At 47.1% G+C, this 16,795-nt stretch overlaps 1 protein-coding gene across 3 annotated transcripts; it reads right to left on the bottom strand.

Moving 5' to 3' along the window:
• Nucleotides 1–26: 26 nt before the first annotated feature.
• LOC6495571 (serine protease filzig) lies at nucleotides 27–15,657 on the bottom strand. 3 transcript variants are annotated; one of them, XM_014907871.3, is made up of 7 exons: nucleotides 14,497–15,655; nucleotides 2,147–6,083; nucleotides 1,579–1,821; nucleotides 1,329–1,513; nucleotides 1,143–1,258; nucleotides 955–1,074; nucleotides 27–889 (listed from the first exon to the last, which is right to left on the bottom strand). In XM_014907871.3, exons 1-7 carry the CDS (start codon nucleotides 14,705–14,707, stop codon nucleotides 725–727), a joined length of 4,977 nt encoding a protein of 1,658 aa, XP_014763357.1. In that variant the 5' UTR covers nucleotides 14,708–15,655; the 3' UTR covers nucleotides 27–724. The 3 variants fall into 3 exon arrangements, with proteins under 3 accessions (XP_014763357.1, XP_001959118.2, XP_032306928.1); XM_001959082.4 differs by having other exon boundaries at nucleotides 1,579–1,765; nucleotides 2,151–6,083; XM_032451037.2 differs by lacking the exons at nucleotides 27–889; nucleotides 955–1,074; nucleotides 1,143–1,258; nucleotides 1,329–1,513 and having other exon boundaries at nucleotides 1,730–2,000; nucleotides 2,151–6,083; nucleotides 14,497–15,657.
• Nucleotides 15,658–16,795: the final 1,138 nt, after the last annotated feature.

The raw sequence follows: 16,795 nt of genomic DNA, 5'->3' as shown, positions 1-16,795 counted from the left end.
TAACTTTGTGGATATGAAAGTGAAAGATATATATTTTTATTTATTCTACAATTTATGTCGTTTATTTGAATTCGATCTCTTTTCGCTTCGATTTGTCGTTGGCTTAACAATTAACATAAAACGTAATTAAGAAAAAGATTAGTGGTATAAATCGATAAATTAGTAAATTCAATTGAACTAAAAACATTTGCTCACTTTCTCATTCATTTTGAACATAACAACAATTTGCCTACGAAAATAACAATTTTTTTAGTTGAATCAAACTGAAACTGCTGCCGTTTCGTCTCATAAATAAATAAATAGTTGTATAAATAGGCTTAGAACTAGAATAAATATGTCTTAAGCATTACGGCTTGCAATTAGCATAATTCTCATTCAGACTCTACAAAAGTTAGGCACGCGAACTGAAAAAAAAATACGAAACTAGCAGCGCCTGTTCGGATTGCGGATTGCGGATTGCGTATTTCGTGTTTTTCGTTTTGGATTTTTCCATTTCGTTGTTGCTGCAGTTGATTATCAATTAAGCTAGTGGAATGTTGGAAGCTGGAGGAGGGTTTGGGGGTTAAGACAGTTGGGCGAGACAGCGACGCCACTTTGAAGTTCGACAAACTGTTCTCGCACCTCGATCCACGACTCTTAAAACTCTACGTTCTATTTACACTTGTTGCTCCCCAGCATCCCAACTTCTCGGTTGCCGCAGGACCTTCTCCAAGGACCGTCCTTCTTATTTCACTCCCGTTATGCTGCGCAGCCAGGGCTTGTAGAAGGTGGTTCGCATGTAGACGCCGGGCAGGTAGGGTGCCGCACACTTGATGCCATGGGACACGGTTCCGGCCAACTCGTACCGGCCATCGGGACGCTGCAACACCAGCGGACCACCACTGTCACCCTGTCGGATAGGAATATTACGCAATTTAAGTCAAAGAAGTGGAAAGTTTTGGGTCTTAATCTCACCTCGCAGGAGTCCTTCTGGCCATTGGCATAGCCGGCGCAGAGGAAGGAGTTGAGAATCTTCTTATTATGGCCAGCGGTGTGGAACATCTCCTGGCAAACGCTGTTCTCGATAATTGGCACCTAGTACAATTTATAAATTAGTTTATGAATAATTTGTATTTTAATGGAGTATGAAAGAGTATTCTAACCTGGACTTCCTGCAGAACAGAAGGCACACCACCTCCGTACTTGAGGCGTCCCCAACCGGTCACCGTCGCCATGCGTCCAGTGAAGTCCGCCGCGTCATTTGGCATGCAAATGGGAACTGAAAGTTAGGGAAAGTATAAGAAGAGTGTTATATACTTATATTCTTAAGAGACTTCTGATAAACTTACCTATATGGGTGTCGTATTGCACTGGACTGTCCAGCTCCAGCAGCGCCAGATCATTTTCAAAGGTGGCCGGATCATATTGCCGATGGACGATGACTCGCTTCACATTCTTCGTCACAGAACGCTTGCTCTCCAGGTCGCCGGAGATATCGAACTCGCCCATAACGGCCACCAGCGAGGCCAGGAATCTGCAATTTATCCCATCAAGGTAAGAAATTATTTAAATTTCTTTTATTTTCAGGTGATAACATACCCAGGCTGACAATGAGCGGCAGTGATAACGTAACGACTGGCGATGAGGACGCCGCCACACTTGTTCTTGGTGAACAGGCCCAGCCAGGTGGACTCGCGGACCAGGACCTGCCAGGGGAAGGCGCCGAAGGTGGAGCCCTTGCCGCCGACAATGCGGCCGGACTTGACATGGGGCCGCACACCGCACTCTGTTGATGGGGAGTGAAATGCGAGGTTAGGAGTGGGGAGTGTTCGAGAGTCGAGTCTGAGAGTTTCGGGTAGGCATAGATCTTGGGGGGACAGTTACACGGATATCGGATGGGTATGGGTAATGGATATGGATGAGGGTATGGATTATGGAGGGGAAGCTAGCACTAGGGGGGTTCATTTTTTGTGGCAGGATCTAAGTTCTTTTCTTATTGCGCCTCTTGTGCTTGCGACGCGCTTCATATTCGAATGGGGATGAGGTTCAGGAAGCGATTTGGTTAATGCGTGAGCGGTTAGGAACAGGTGAATAGGCAGGTGAGAGAACAAGAAATAGAGAGAGAGAAAGACAGTTGTTTCGGGTCCATGCTACGTTCAGGGCACACTTACGGATCTTGCGACCGTTGCTTCCGTACGAGCTAAGAAGGGCGCCTTGATCGATCTCGTTGTCGCTGGGATTCGGGTTCACATCCTCCTCGTCCTCCTCGTCCACGATCTCGTCATCAGCGGGACGGGCCGCGCTCTCCGTTGTGGGCTTAACGGTGCTGCTCACCCGGCGAGTTGGCTTCTTGGTGGTTGGCTTACGAGTGGTGGTGGCTACGGTGGTGCGACGGGTCACTGGCTTCCGGGTTGTACTGGTGGCGGATGTCTTCTTGTTGGGAGCCTTGGTGGAGACTCGCGTGACCACGGGTTTCTTGGTGGTTACTTTGGGCCTTGTCGTGGTTGCTACTCTAACGGGCTTGCGGGTGGTTACTCGCACAGGCTTTGCTCCTGCTCCCGCCTGGTAGGTGGAAGCTGTCTTGTTGCTTCCCGGCTCCTCAATCATATCCGCCAGAGCCTCAAAGTTGCCCTGCAGCGAGGCCACTAGCTTGTGCACCAGGGTGTGCATCTTGTCCTTCAGCACCACATCCTCCACGAAGGCTGGAGTGGACAGTTCCAGGTCGCTGGTCACAGCACTGGATGCGGCAGACATGTTCAGGTTCGGATTCCGAACTGGCGGGAAATTGACGAAGTCGTTCGGCGATGTGTACGTCTCCTCCATTACATTTTGGCCAACCTTCTCGCCAGGCACCGAGAAAGCCGGATACGAGGGCGTGGGTCCAAAGTATCCTGGGAACGCCGGCTTGTCATCCGAGGGCACGGCGTAAATGGCTTCCGTGGTGGACTGGGTGAAGGCCGAGTGTACGGGACTGCTGCCAAAGTAGCCAGGATCCTCAAAGTCGTTCGAGCTGACGCCCGCTCCAGGTCTTCCGGTTATATAGGAACTGGTGCTGGAGGCCAGCTTATTGCTGTCCTCGCCGAGGGTGCTGTAAGTAACCAGGTTGATGGCCGTGGGCTTGGGTGTAATCAACACAGTGGGACGTGGTGGCTTCGGGGTTCCATTGATCTGCACAAATCCGGGCTTCTTGTGGCCATAGCTTCCACTGCTAGTGGGCCTTTGAACATAGACGGGGGTGGAGGCGGTGGCCACCAAGGGAGGCTGGTAGTTGCCGGGAGTGGAGCCCACAATATTCTCGGCTGTGCTCTGGATGAACGCATCCAGCTTGTCATCCGCCATGAAGAGCGGAGGCACATTGTCGTAGTGGTAGTCCACGTTGGCCGAGGGCCGAGGGGTGCTGGGTCCAGTCACGTAGCTGGTGGCGATGGGCTTGGCAGTCGATGGCTTCCTTCCCGGCGAGCTGGACTGGTGATCCTCATTGTAGTGCAGCGAGGGAATCGGCGCCGGCTGGTCGTATCCGGAGGATGGAGCAGAAGGCTGATCGAACTGAGTCGCCGGTGCATCGGGCTTGTCGTAGTTCAATGAGGGAGCAGCTGGAGCAGGAGCAGCAGCGGTGGTTTGTTCGTATCCTCCAGTAGCTGGTCTTGGGTATCCAGATTGAACCTGTTCTTGTTTGTGATAAGTGGCCGCTGGCTTTTTGATCTGAATATGAGTAATAGGAGACTCGGACACAGATGGAGGCTTCCTAGTGTTCTGCTCGCCCACCTTCTCCTGGTTGTAACCACCCAGCTGTGGCTGCTTCTGCGGTTGCGGCTTCTTCTTGGTGTTCTCTCCGTTAAGGGGTCTCTTTAGTCCCGGTCGCTTGGTCGAGGGCTTGGGTCTAGCCGTTACCAATACGGGTCGCTCCGATGGTGCATCCGGCACAGCGTCGTACTGGGGACGTTGAGGTGCAGCTGCAGGAAGAGCTGTGGGCTGAGAGGCAATGTAGCCAGAAGTCGTTTCCGAAGGCTGCTGGTAGCCATTGGAGCTCTCGTCGTACTGCTCCTGCACCTTGGTTGTATGCGAGGACACGGAGACCTCGGCGGGCAGCTGCGAATTGTAGTCTGTATTTCCGGGTTGGGGATTGTAGTGCGACATGGTCACCATTCCGATGTATGAAGCCACGGGGCGGTTTTGGTTGTTGGCATTCGTGGTGGGACGGACGTAAGTGGGCACTGGATGGGGCTGCTCCGTCTGGACGGAGGGCTGCTTCTGGTACCCGGATTCCGTGCTGGCCTCGTAAGAGTCGCTGTTCACCTGGCCATAGCCCGCTCCACTCTCTGATGCACTTGGCAAGCTGCCCTCCTCCTCAATGTAGGACATATCCACCGGATAGGCAATACCCATGACGGGCATCTTGTTGAACTCGGAGGTCTGAGGAGGAGCAGGAGCCATGGCATCATTGTAGCTGGTGGCTGGCAATGTGTGATCCTCCAGCACGGCGGACACATCATCACCGTAGCCGGGGCGGGCAGTGGGCTGCTCTGCAGACTGGCTACCGGCGGCAGAAGTGTCCTGCTCGTCGGATACCTTGTCGTAGGTGGAGTCATAGTTGGTTGTCGTGGTGTAGCCGTAGTCCGACTGCTGCTCCGACTCCTGAACCTTCACAGACTCGTTCTCCTGGTAGAAATTAGGTGGTTGGGTGGCCGGCTCGCTTGGCGAAGCTCCCGAAACTGGGTAACCGTAGGTGGGAGTCTGCTGACTTACGACATTGTAGCTGGGTCCGTGGCTGGTGTTGTTCAGCTGTAGGATGATGGACTCGATGGAATCCACATGGGTGGTGATTGAAGAGATGGTGGTGGGACTCTGGCCGGTCGTCGGGCGCTTGGCAGCGGTGCTGGAGGAGATGTAGCTCTGCTCGGGCAGCTGTGGCTCTGGCTCTTGCTTCGGTGGTTCGGCATAAACGGGCTGGGGTCCGTAGCCGGTGGAGAACTGAAGATCCTCCACCAGATCGGCATCAGCTCCGGGGTGCGTAATGTCGCTGTGAGTGAACTCTCCTCCGTCCAGAATGAGGTGGTTGTGGTGGTGGACATTACCCGCAGTCTGGCTAGGCTTGGGCTTGGGCTTCGCCACCTGCTGAGGCTTGGCCTGCTGGATGGGCCTCTTCATGCTCTCGGCCAGCTGGGGAACTGGCTTGGGCTTCGGCTTCTGAGTGGCAGGCTTGGGCTTAGGCTTCAGAGGGGTGGCCGCCGTGGAAGACACCTCCTCGAACGAGCTGGACTCGGAGCTGGTTTGGTCCTGCAGGCCGCTGGCTATTTTGGTGGGCACCTCGGTGGTGAAGACGACGCGGTGGTCATCGGCATGTTCTGGCGGCAGGGTGCTGAGCACCTGCATCACGAAGTCGTCGTTCTGGGGCGGGGAAGAGGGTGAATTGATGGTCACAGAGTGCTTGTGGACGTGGAAAGTGGGGGGCTGGACGGGCTGGCTGACTACCACCTTCTGGGTGGTGCTGGCTTCCTTGGAGGCATCAGCTTGCTGCGAGGCCTCCTGTTCGAATTCCAAGCTTGCGGAGGAGGACTGGTACTGAGCGGTTTCTGTGGAAGTGCCTGTGCTGGTGCTGCTGGAGTAGGTTAGAGGCTGCTCCGGCTCCTGGGCGGGTTCATTTCCATAGCCGCCGCTGGGTGGACTGATGTTGCTGCTGCTGGTGCTGCTGCTACCCAATTGCTGGTACACCTTGTCCAGGTTCTGCTGGTCGTAGATGTTCTGCGAGGGCTGTGCCGCCACCTGCTCATCGCTCAGCTCCTGGTGCTGCTCCTGCTGGCCACCATAGCTCTCGAACGAGGACTGGGCGGCTGCCTGTTGGAGCTTGTGCTGCTGGAAGTAGGCGTTCTGGGCTTCGTTGATCAGCGTGCTGGCCAGCTCGTGGGTGGGCGGAATCTGGCAACAGGCACCAAACAGGAATCCGTCCATACAGGCGCCCACCACCTCGCCGCCCCGTTGGGCGCACTCGTGGTTGAACATGCAGATAGTGGGTCCATTGGCACGCGGATCGGAGCTGGGCAGGGTCTTGGTGGCACGGCAGTGCTTCGGGGTGATGCGATAGCCACCAAACAGTTTGCGACCACCTGGAAAATAAAGAAGAATAATTAGTTGGATTATCAAGAAAGTAAAGCTTGAATCTTAAGAGTCTTATTTGAAATGCTTGTGTAATTTTCTATTTTTTTCCATTCGACACCTGTTAACTACCCAGATTTCTATGCAGATTTCATTTGTCAATAATCCCCGGACTCAATAATGCCAAATTCCCCGTGGCTAAAACTTAATTAAGATGCCATTCAGGTATCGCATCGTCGCTCAACTGTACATGATTGGATTATAACTGGCGGGCGTAGTGAAAATGTGGGAAATTCCTCAAATGAAAGTGACAACAAATTAAATGCCACACAAAGCCGCACAATTCCATCCATATAATTGCCATTTTTTGAGTGCTAATTGTGACAAAAAGCCTTCGGGCAAACACACAAACAGAAACAGCAGCTTTAACTATAAAGTTTAAACTCAATTAAAAGTGGCCATATTTTTCCCTGTTCTGTGTGGATGGCCGAGCCACTCGAATGCCACTCGAAAACCACCAAGTGAAAGTGGCCCTGGCTGGCGGCGGCAGTCCAAATGGTGACTGGGAAACCAACATAGCAGCCACTTGCTATGTCAAAGTTCATCTGCGACCCAGGTGTGGGCAATGCACTTGAGAGGGTTTTTCCAGCTCATTTGCCAAATGACGACAGAAACCTCAGGGAATGGCGAGAGAAAGGTTTCTTTTCGGGAAGCTGCATATTGAAATACACTATCGGAATTAAAGTCTACCTTAAATATATATTTTTTTAATAAAATCTCCTTGTTTTTAGACCCTGTTTTGATCTAAAAATACTTGTAATATTTCTGTGAAACAATGCCCTAGTCCCTAGACCAAAAGGTACCTCAAAAAACCATCCAACCATTTAATGACGGCGTTGCCATTGGAAGTTCTTGACATTTTGGAGCGAAATTGATTTGGAGGGCAATTAAACCAGAAGCGCGAAACCAGTACTTCTGACGGGTTTACGCTGACAAATTAACACCTCTAGCGTTCGCTCCACTTGCTCCACGGACGCTGGCCTCGATCGGTGTGGTTGTGGCCGGGGACTGTGTCAATGTTTGGACTCGAAATTGGAGCAAGAGACCCCAATGCAAACGGACTAGATTCGGCGGAGGCTTAGTGCCAATTAGTTGGATGCTAATTAAATGAAAATCTAAGGGTAACGAAACCGAAATTGCAGGAAACTAACCCAAAATAGAGGCCATGCCATCATGACTCAAGCCGATTGAGGGTATATGCCAGACACGTAGGGCTCCGGCTTCAGTGAAAGTAAAGTAAAAAGTGGAGTCAAGTGTATTAGGCAGCTAAAAAAACACAACAAGTAGTGCAAAAAGCCATTCCATTAGAATAGCAGTCAAAATATCTTCATACATACATAATTGAGAAAAAGTGATAGTGTTTTACTTCCCCATTTCTCTTTTTTTTTTCTATCTGAGCCCGGCTCATTCATCTCTTGGAGCGATTTCGTTTTTTGTGCGTTTTTCTGCTCCGGCGTCTACTAATAAAATAACAATGATTTTTTTTGCAGCTTTATTATTTGCAGACATTTCGTATTTTTACGATTAGACACTCAAGTACTCTTAAGTATTCTTCCGCAAATCGTTAAAAGAACGCGCCGGCCTCGAAAGAGAGCTGGTCCCGCCGAAGAGACGTGAGAAATGGCCGGAGGCGCTATTAGCCAGGCCAAAAAAAAAAAAACAAAAGCCTCTTTTTTTCGATTAACAGAATTTCCGAATCTAACAGAGCCGGGCTATTGGAGCTCAAGGGAGAAATGGCTAACAGAGGAGGCCTCCCGTCAGCCCCATCTTCTGACTGGAGTTGCGGAGTCAATGAATTAATTACCGGCTCCGGGGCTAGGGGTTTGGGTCTCGCGGCCCGGGGGGCTATGGGGCCTGACTTAATGAAGTTTGGCAGGCAACACGAATGGAGGCAGCGGTAATTATGCAGTTTAGCATAATTTATTTGATTTAGCCGGGGCAAATTGAATGGTGTACTACACTCAAGGGCCGCATGATTATGCATTTTGAAAGTTATCACAAAGTTATGGAGTTTAAGTGGTTCTACAGTGGAGTTTGTTTAAATGGAACTGGGCTTTAGGGGTAATAAGTTAATATTAAATGATATACTGGAGAGGCAAGTCATTAAGTTCATTGTTTATAGTGTGTATGTTTTACTTTTAATTATTATTTATATTATGGATTATTATGGAAGCTCCACTGTACCCCAACTAATGCCCATCATAACATATTCAGATGTTAAGACCCTTGTTAAGGTAACACTTTCAACTGCCTGGAATCAAATATGCTAAGAATGTTTGCCGGTAAATGGGCACGCCTTTGGGCCAAGATGTCAGGAGAGGGGGGAGCAGCACCTTGCCACATGCAACACAAAGCATGTGTGCGTGAGGTTTGAGAGTCAAGGGGATAACCGACTACGGACTGACAGTCCTCTGACCCTAATTTGTGCAACAGGAAACTGCAGTCGATGCATGCGGCAGCGTAATAATCGAAGGCGACGTCGCATGCAAAATAGGTTACAGCATCGCTGGACGGCAGCAACATCGAAGATCAAGTCGAGCCGGCTAAAACCGAGAGATATAGCCAGAAAACATGAATGCTTTTGGCCGGGGGAACGAAAGTGTGTCAAACGCCTGAATAATTTCGCGCCGCTTTAAAACATTTTTCGGTGTTTATTATAAGAGAGGAAGAAATAAAGACCAGAAAAATATATAAGCGAGGAGGCAGCTGCAAAATGAGATAACAAGTTTGGCTTCCCAGCAGCAGAAACCTGAGCAATATCATTAATCATCGAAGAAAATTGGCCCAATAGCCGAATTCTGTTGCATCGCCACAACGATGTCACCTGGGAGCCCTTGGGGGCAGTGGTCTTGGTTCTGGCCAACCTTTTTGGCCAATCTTTTTGGTCAATGGAACAGTTATCGTGCAGTGAAATTTAATTAAATCATGAGTAAATGGATACTGCCAAGGCTAAGACCAAAAACCAACTCGAAAAGACCAAGATCTGAGCCAGACCAGAGCAGAAGAGTCCGATGAAGTTGCGTCTGTAGCTCAGAGATTTTGTAGAACTTGTTTTTTAATGCCAGATCTCGGTGGTGGTGTTCGGCCGGAGTCTGAAGAATGTAAACAAACGAGGCGCTTTAACGGTAAAATGGAAAATTATTATCGATCAATTAGCCCAAGACTGCAAAAAAAACAGAAAAACTTTCTTACTGAAGCGAACATGCAACACCACGTGTGATCTGATCTGATCTTGGCCAGTTTTGCATTTAACGAATCTTGCTCTAATTGCGTTGTGAAAGTGTTAAATATTCTTGGTCTACATTTGTGATAGTTATTAGCCAGTTATTGGCCAGTTAGTTATTGGCCAAGTGAAATCCAAAATAGTTCGATTAGGCCAGAATCTGATTAGAAAAAAAAAACCTGAACATTTCCCAAGCACAATTAATTAGAGAAACTCTGACCATTGACAGGCGAAAAAAGAATTCCCTAACGATTTATTGGCCAGCAACGAATAAAGCCACAAAAATGAAAAAAAAAAGAAAAACAAAATGTCACTTTTCATGGAATTACCATAAACCATCCATGTTAATTTCACTTTTCCTAGACAAAAGCGAAGAAAAACTGTTTGCTTTTCATGAATCGCTTGATTTAGGCTACTAATTATGACTTGACTCGGAGGCTGGCAGCGAGAGTGTCTTGGCCACAATACTGATTTGTTTTCGTTATCTTTTTCCTTTGTTTTATGCTGGCTTTTTTTATTAATCTTAATGGGCTTTACGTGCGGCACTGCGTCAGTAGTACACGGCTATATCTTTCTCGAGAGTGTCATCACGCGAGAAGTTTTCCGCTTTGCGTGAGAGAAATGGAAAGTTTCGCAGAGTCTTCACTCTTGAGTCTTGACCTTTCTCGGCTTAAACGGTTACATTTGGCTTAAACTTATGCTATCTTATAGCTACTCTTGTAGATACAATTTCGAAACACTCCAGATAGCATCTGATCCGCAACCAAACATCTCCATTAATCGCCTTGTAATTGAATTGTTGGGTATCAGCATCGGCATATAAACATAAATAAATCCCGCTGCATGCTCTAGTGCACTTTATGCCAATTGGACTGTGGCCATGAGCCATATAACTACACAAAGTAAGCCCGGCTATAACCGATTTGCACGCAAGCTATATTGGGCCCATTCGAGGGGGTGGTTCCCACCTTGAATTACATAAATCACAGCTTGAAAGTAGCTATGTTAGGTTCTATCTTCATTTTTCTCTCTGTATTTTCTTCGATATGCTCTGATCCGATTCGCTCCATATGTCGCCTTTTGCGAATTGGGAACAGCATCCCACTGGCCACTGGTTCTTCTCCGGTGTAAATCGTAACAGTGACCCAAATAAAAACGTGGCCAAAAGACCGGTAAGCTAACAGTGAATGTGCAAGTGCCAGCCAGTCCATCTCCGCACACACCCAGTGTGTGTAGTCACAGGTGTAGGTATGAATTTTACGCATGCAATTCGACTGAAAACCGTAATTTCTTTTCTCGTCAAACCAGGTGAAAAAAAAACGCCGCCAGAGATGAGCAATAAAGTTTGAAGAATATAAAATAAAATATATTATAGCCACTTTGTGGCTTAAACGTTTTGTCTGTTAAGTGCTAATAAGTAGAGCGATTAATATCTACCAAGCCATTAACTAACAAATGGCTTGTGGTTAACAATAATTCAACCAATTAATTAATCTAGATTCTAGAACTGGCATCTCTGAAAGTTCTGCCATGCTGACCGTAATAAGAAAGGTAATCGTACGGTGTCACTCCCGGTGTCCAGGTCCAGTTCAGCTTGGAACTGGTTATGTTTGGGGCACCTCGAGTGGCCAAGCATTGGGCAATGGCCACGGCAGGGCCTAGGCACTATGACTATGTAGTTGAATTTAAAACAGCACTTTAGCCATTATACTAGCTACCATGTACTTCTGTAACTGCTACACATGTTCGGGTTTTCGTTTTGTTTTCATTAACATTATTATTCTTTTTGGTGGTCACTTTTTTTTGCCAGGTCATGATCTTGGTAGCTGGGATGGATGAGTGACTGGGTGGCTGGAGAAGTGGTGACTGTCACAATGGACGATGGTAGGCATGGTCTGGTTGTTTGGCCAAACAATGCCACAATGCGACCCGGGGAGCATTCAATTTGGTGAAAATGGTGCACAATGGGAACTATATTGAACTGTCTGGGGGGACAATTCGCGTTAATGGGAAACATTTTGCCAACAAATTTACTGAAAAATCATATCAAGTTCGATGAGTTGCCTGTTGCGCTGTGAAAAGAAAACTGGGCTGTGAATGAACAGTGAAAGTTGGTGCTTGGCCGCAATAAATGACATCATTTTGGCAATAGCCTCGATTCCATCTGTCGATTCCGATCAATAGCCCATCCACCATCGACCATCCAAAAAAAAAGCAATAAGTACACACCGAATGTATGAGGAAGCTGCCACAGAATGGCAGAGTTTTAAAACCTTTTTTATGGATGCAAACATTAGTGCGTTTTTTTATTTATTTGATTTCCATGCGAATACAAAGGCCCCGAAGAATGTGTGTTGTCATGCGGCGGAAGCAAGCTTCGCTCCACGGGAGAATTTCACTTTCACCGCCAAACATGTCAAAACAAATTCAAAGTTTGCCATGTATTTCCTGTGCCATCAAACAGCTCTTTCAGTTCGACGGCTCTGATGATTTGTAACTGCTCTCGGTGTCGATGGTGTCGATATAAGGCTAGTAGCACTTGAAACAATGCCGATGCGCCTAAAAGATAAACCAAACAAACAGTCAACAAAATGGGTGCGAGTACTCCGAGCTACTGTTCGAACTCCATTCACAAGCTCCCATACAGTCAAGAACCTCTAACCGGAACAGACACTAACTTTTATTTCCTTGTAACTCGTAAAAATCGATTCAAGATATGAGTTTAATAGACTTTAAAGATCTTTATATAGTATCAGTAGCTGTTAGGGGAGTTCTACTGTAGTTTCACTTGAGTGCTCAGCCGTAGGAAGTGCAATCTATACTGGGCCGTGGTGAAATGCTCTCCCCGGTACTCGATGTTCATGATCTGTCACAGTTTTAATGCGATTGCGTTAAGTTTATGAAGTGTAAAATGTCTGTGGGAAAATGGTTTTGGCCCTCTCACTGCCTCTGCCTACTACCACTACCTCTAGTTCGGAAGAAAGTCAAATGTCGCTTTCACATTAATTGCATGAAGAGGGAAAAACAAAAAAAAATCTCAAATATGTATATGGAATTATGGAATTTTTGTTTGAAATTTGCATAAACCGAGAATGTTGGCGTGTGTGAGCGGGTAACGGTCGCAACAATTAGCCAAAACGAGTAGAAAATTGAGTTATGAATTGATTTTTAAACAGCCGGCCAGAGAGAGCAATTGAGTTGGCCAGATCTATGTGGAGCAACAATTGACCAAGTCGATGATCGGCCATCGGACATCGGACATCGGCCAACAGGCAGCGGTAAAAACGTGATCTTGAAATTACATCGACGTCGAACGTCGAAAACTGTCTGTCCATCAGCCACTTCACATTCAGATTCCGATTCAGCTGCAGCTTCCTTCCCGCGGGCCGGTCCGCAAATTACCGCAAAGTCAACGTCGACAAGTGCAGCAGCAGCAGCAGCAGCAGCAGCAGAGTCTTGGCCATGGCTAAAACCGCAAATGCAACCACAACCGTCGCAGTCAAGTCGCCGAGCGACAGGCAACGACGAAAGCCGCAAACTGGCACACGCTTCCATCAGAATCAGCGTTTTTTGCTGTTCGGTGTTCGCTGTTGGTCTCTGGCTTCTGGCCAAGACATTTTCATTTCGCACGCGTTTTCCCAACTACCCAAGTAGTAGTATCTCAGCGAACTGCTTTCCCAGTCCTCCTTCCTTTCTGTTCCGAACAAACAAAGCCCGAATAGAAATTGAAAATTGTTCTACGTGTTTTATACTAATGATCAGGTGTGTATGTGCCCGATGATTGGCATTTGCTGACTTCCACCTCTCTGACGCAGCAGACTTCTGCGCCAGCGGAAGTATTGATTTTCTTTTCTTTGATTTTCCCAAACCCCAGCCCAGGTGAAGAAACCGCAGTCAAACGAACTCCTAATAGAGGATCACTTTGCGATGGATCTGAGTCTTCTTAACTCATCATGGAATATTAAAGAAAATTGTACATTTTATTAAACAGATATTCCAGTTTCTTCAAAGAGTATTACAATCTTTGATACCTCCTTTTATTTATTTTCCAAAGAGAGTTGTTTACCAAAGGATCTGTAAGCTGCAGCCTGGTTTTTGCAACGTAAGCTGAACAAATAAAAGATACAACTCGTTGAAGAACAAAGCCAAACAGAGTATCTTACAAAAGACTATATACACCTGACACCATAAATTCGTTACAACTTACTTATGAACATTTTCACCAACTTTATGGCGCTTTAGAAGTGAAAATGCTGTGTGAAATTTCACATATCAAAGAACGATAACAGATTTCCATTGTCTGGCATTGTATCTAAGTACTAATAGGTTGTTTTGGCCCTTTATTGAGTTGGCACTCGAAGTCTTTTGTCGGCTGGCTCGTGAGCCCAATCTGCGACTTGTGCCGATTCGAGCTAATAACCAGGTACTCTAGAAATTTGTTTCACTTTTTAAATCAGCCGAATGACCTCGACAATTAACGGCAATGAGATGGAGATGGCAGAGTACAAACCGCGCCACTCGTAAAAAACTGTCACATGGAAAGTCGATGTCTGACGTTTAACTTGTGACTGTGATGCCTGAGCATCTTGAGGTCTTTTGTGGCGACGGTGTTGTGGCCGTAATGTAGCATAAAACGAACCAAATAATTGCCAAGTGCGTGGAGTGTGGAAAGTCATTCGCAAGAGCAACACCACTGGCTGGCACCACCACCACCATCTCAACCACTAACTGTTGCCAGAGTTTTCTGTGCCAAAGTTTTTCTGATTCATTTATTGACACAAAGGCATAGTTTGTGTTTTGCCCGTGCGCATTGTCAACTTGGCCGGGCCAAAAGCAAGCCATTGAGTGAAAGCCCCCCCCAACGTATCTTACTGGATGTGTAATATATAGTATCTGTATGAGTATGAGGCCAAAATGAGGCAGCAAAAGCCACTGACACGATTCGATTTGCAGCGAAATGAGCTTGCAATTTGCCAAATTGATTTTCTTTGCCATAATTCTACATTTTTTTGTATTATTGTTGTGTGCTAAACTTTCTTCTTTCCCCTCTCCCTCACAGTATCTGATACTGTGCCTTTGAATCTCCAGCCTTTCATCGATCCATTCGGTTAATTCAATGAGGTAAATTGTTTGTCACTTACCGCCATTCGTTTCAATTGATCTAAATCCACTTGTTGTCGGCACAAATGATGCGACTATTATTATTAAACTTGTTAAAGCGATGGAAAGTAGTTGTGGCTTTGTTGTTCTCGTTGTTGTTTCTGTTACTGTAGCTGTTCTACAGTTGCTGTCAGTTGTTGCTTTGCAGCGGGACAACGTCGCCGTTGAGGCCGGCGTAACCCACTTAAACATGTTTGCTGGTGGCGGCCGGACACTTGGCGGGGATATCTTGGCCTAGACCGTCTGGCAGCAGTTTATGTACCAGCTGGCTTTAATATTCGTCACCCAGGTTGTCCAGATTTTGAAATCGCAAATCGGTAGAACGAGTGCGAAAGCCAAATGTTGCAACGGAGAAGAGCGCGCGCAAAAAAACGAAAGACTTAGGCAACGAACGCGCGTCGAGTGGAAAATAAGTTGTAACTGTATCTGGATCTCTGGGTTCCGAGATTCCGATTCTGATCAGACGCGATTTAATTGCTGCGACGATCGCTGCTGAACACTTTGCGTATTTAACTCGGCCGCTTTCTTTGGTCAGCTGCGAATTTACAGTTGCTGGCACCAAAACACTAACACACTGCACCACATATAGTTAGTATATGGTGGTTATATTATAGTATCTCAGCTATCTGATTCCGTTTCCGATTCACGACCGATCCTCGACCGATCCAAGCGTCCGGTCAATTGAACGCTCCGCGTGTGTCTGAGTTTCTGATTGCAAGTTGGCCCGAACGGGGGCCAAGATAACGGACCTTCGCCACTTTTGTGTGGAAAACTTTCACTTTAACTCCCGGCCACACGGAGAGCGGAGTCGAGTTTGCGCGAGAGCAGGTGCGAGTGAGAGAAAGGAGAGCCAGAGAGCGCTGGCGGGTGAGAGCACAGGTAGAGTGTACGTGAGAGTATTTCTATTAAGCCTGGCTTAAATGGTAAACATTTCTAATTCGGCGTCCGTTTCAGCTTCTGCTTCTTGCCACCGATTTGGATTCCTGTTTCTTTCTAACGCTGCTGCTGCTGCTGCTTTCTTTCGCCGCTGCTACTCTGCCGCTACTACTGTTGCTGCTTCTGCTGCTGCAAATCGCTGCTCTCTTGTGGCGTCCGCACGCGTGCGCGTTTGAAACCCAACTGAAACGGTTAACGCGGCGGCCTTGCGGTTAAGAGCGCTCCGTGCGGCCTGTTGCCCGCTATTCATGTCACACCTGGAGAAGAGATGGCGATGGCGATGGCTATGGAGCTGGCTATGGAGCTGGCTGGGTTGGGGCTTTCGCCGGTGGCTATTCGGCGTCCGATTAACACGGATCATCTGCTCCTTTTCGGGGACAAATAATATGTATATACATTTTAGATGTACCGCTTATTAACCAACAACAAGAAGACATTTATACTTTTTGGCCAGATCTCCTAAAGGTTTAAGGTTCAAGGTTTAAAGGAGAGGAGTCTGAGAATATTTATTTTAAATTAAATTATTAAAGTACAATAATATTGTCTAAAACTTTAAGTTTGTTAACTTGTTAAGAAGGTTCATTGGAGTTCTTAAAGTCTATTAATAAAATGTTTCAATATATCATACTTTTGGATAGAAAGAAATATGAGAATAGTACAATAGAATGTGAATTTTAATTTGATTTTTATAGATATTCAAGATATTAATGTCTTAGATACTTTTATGAGACTATAAAGGTTTAGAGGAACTTAGTGGATAGTTCCTAAAGTCCTCTGAAATAAGCAAGTATTGGAAATGATACTTTTACTTTTGATATGTCCTACGAAGCCAGCTGGAAAGGTTATTCCCCTCTGATTGGCCTGTCAATTAGCGGCTGGCTAAAACACCGGCAAACTTTGGCGGCTAATAACGGTCATTTCATCATATGCAGCTAGGAGGTGCAACCTGCGGATTGCCGATTGGCATTTCCTTGACCCAAATTTCACTGCGAGCATATGAGACGGTGGTGGAAAATCCGGCGGCGCCAGCGATGTGGCGGTGTGTTATTGTTTTGCTTTCTTGGCTGGGCTTGGCCCGGTGGTCGGTCGGTTTTAATGTCGGCCTGGTCGAGGTCCGACCCGGGGTTGGGGCTCAGGCTGAGGCTGGCATTGAGGGGGTACGGGGGTAAACGCCTGACCAGGCTGGCTGGCACTTGTGGCTGGCCAAGCGTGGACACCGCTCCACCATCACATCACGATCTTTTTGTAGAATTTCACTTTCGTTAATTTGTCGCAGCTTGCCGTTTTTTTTTGTTTTTTGGCTTATCCATTTAATGTTTTTTCTGTAAACTTTTTCTCTACATT

The sequence above is a fragment of the Drosophila ananassae genome, chromosome 3L (assembly GCF_017639315.1).
Source record: "Drosophila ananassae strain 14024-0371.13 chromosome 3L, ASM1763931v2, whole genome shotgun sequence".
NCBI lineage: Eukaryota > Metazoa > Arthropoda > Insecta > Diptera > Drosophilidae > Drosophila > Drosophila ananassae.
This window is presented reverse-complemented; position numbering and strand designations above follow the sequence as displayed.

Coding starts and splice junctions, on each gene's coding strand:
- LOC6495571 (XM_014907871.3), bottom strand. CDS start 14,707: ATGTTTAAGTGGGTTACGCCGGCCTCAACGGCGACGTTGTCCCGCTGC. Junction 6,084..14,496: donor ATCAATTGAAACGAATGGCG/GTAAGTGACAAA, acceptor TTTATTTTCCAG/GTGGTCGCAAACTGTTTGGT. Junction 890..954: donor GCCAGAAGGACTCCTGCGAG/GTGAGATTAAGA, acceptor CCTATCCGACAG/GGTGACAGTGGTGGTCCGCT.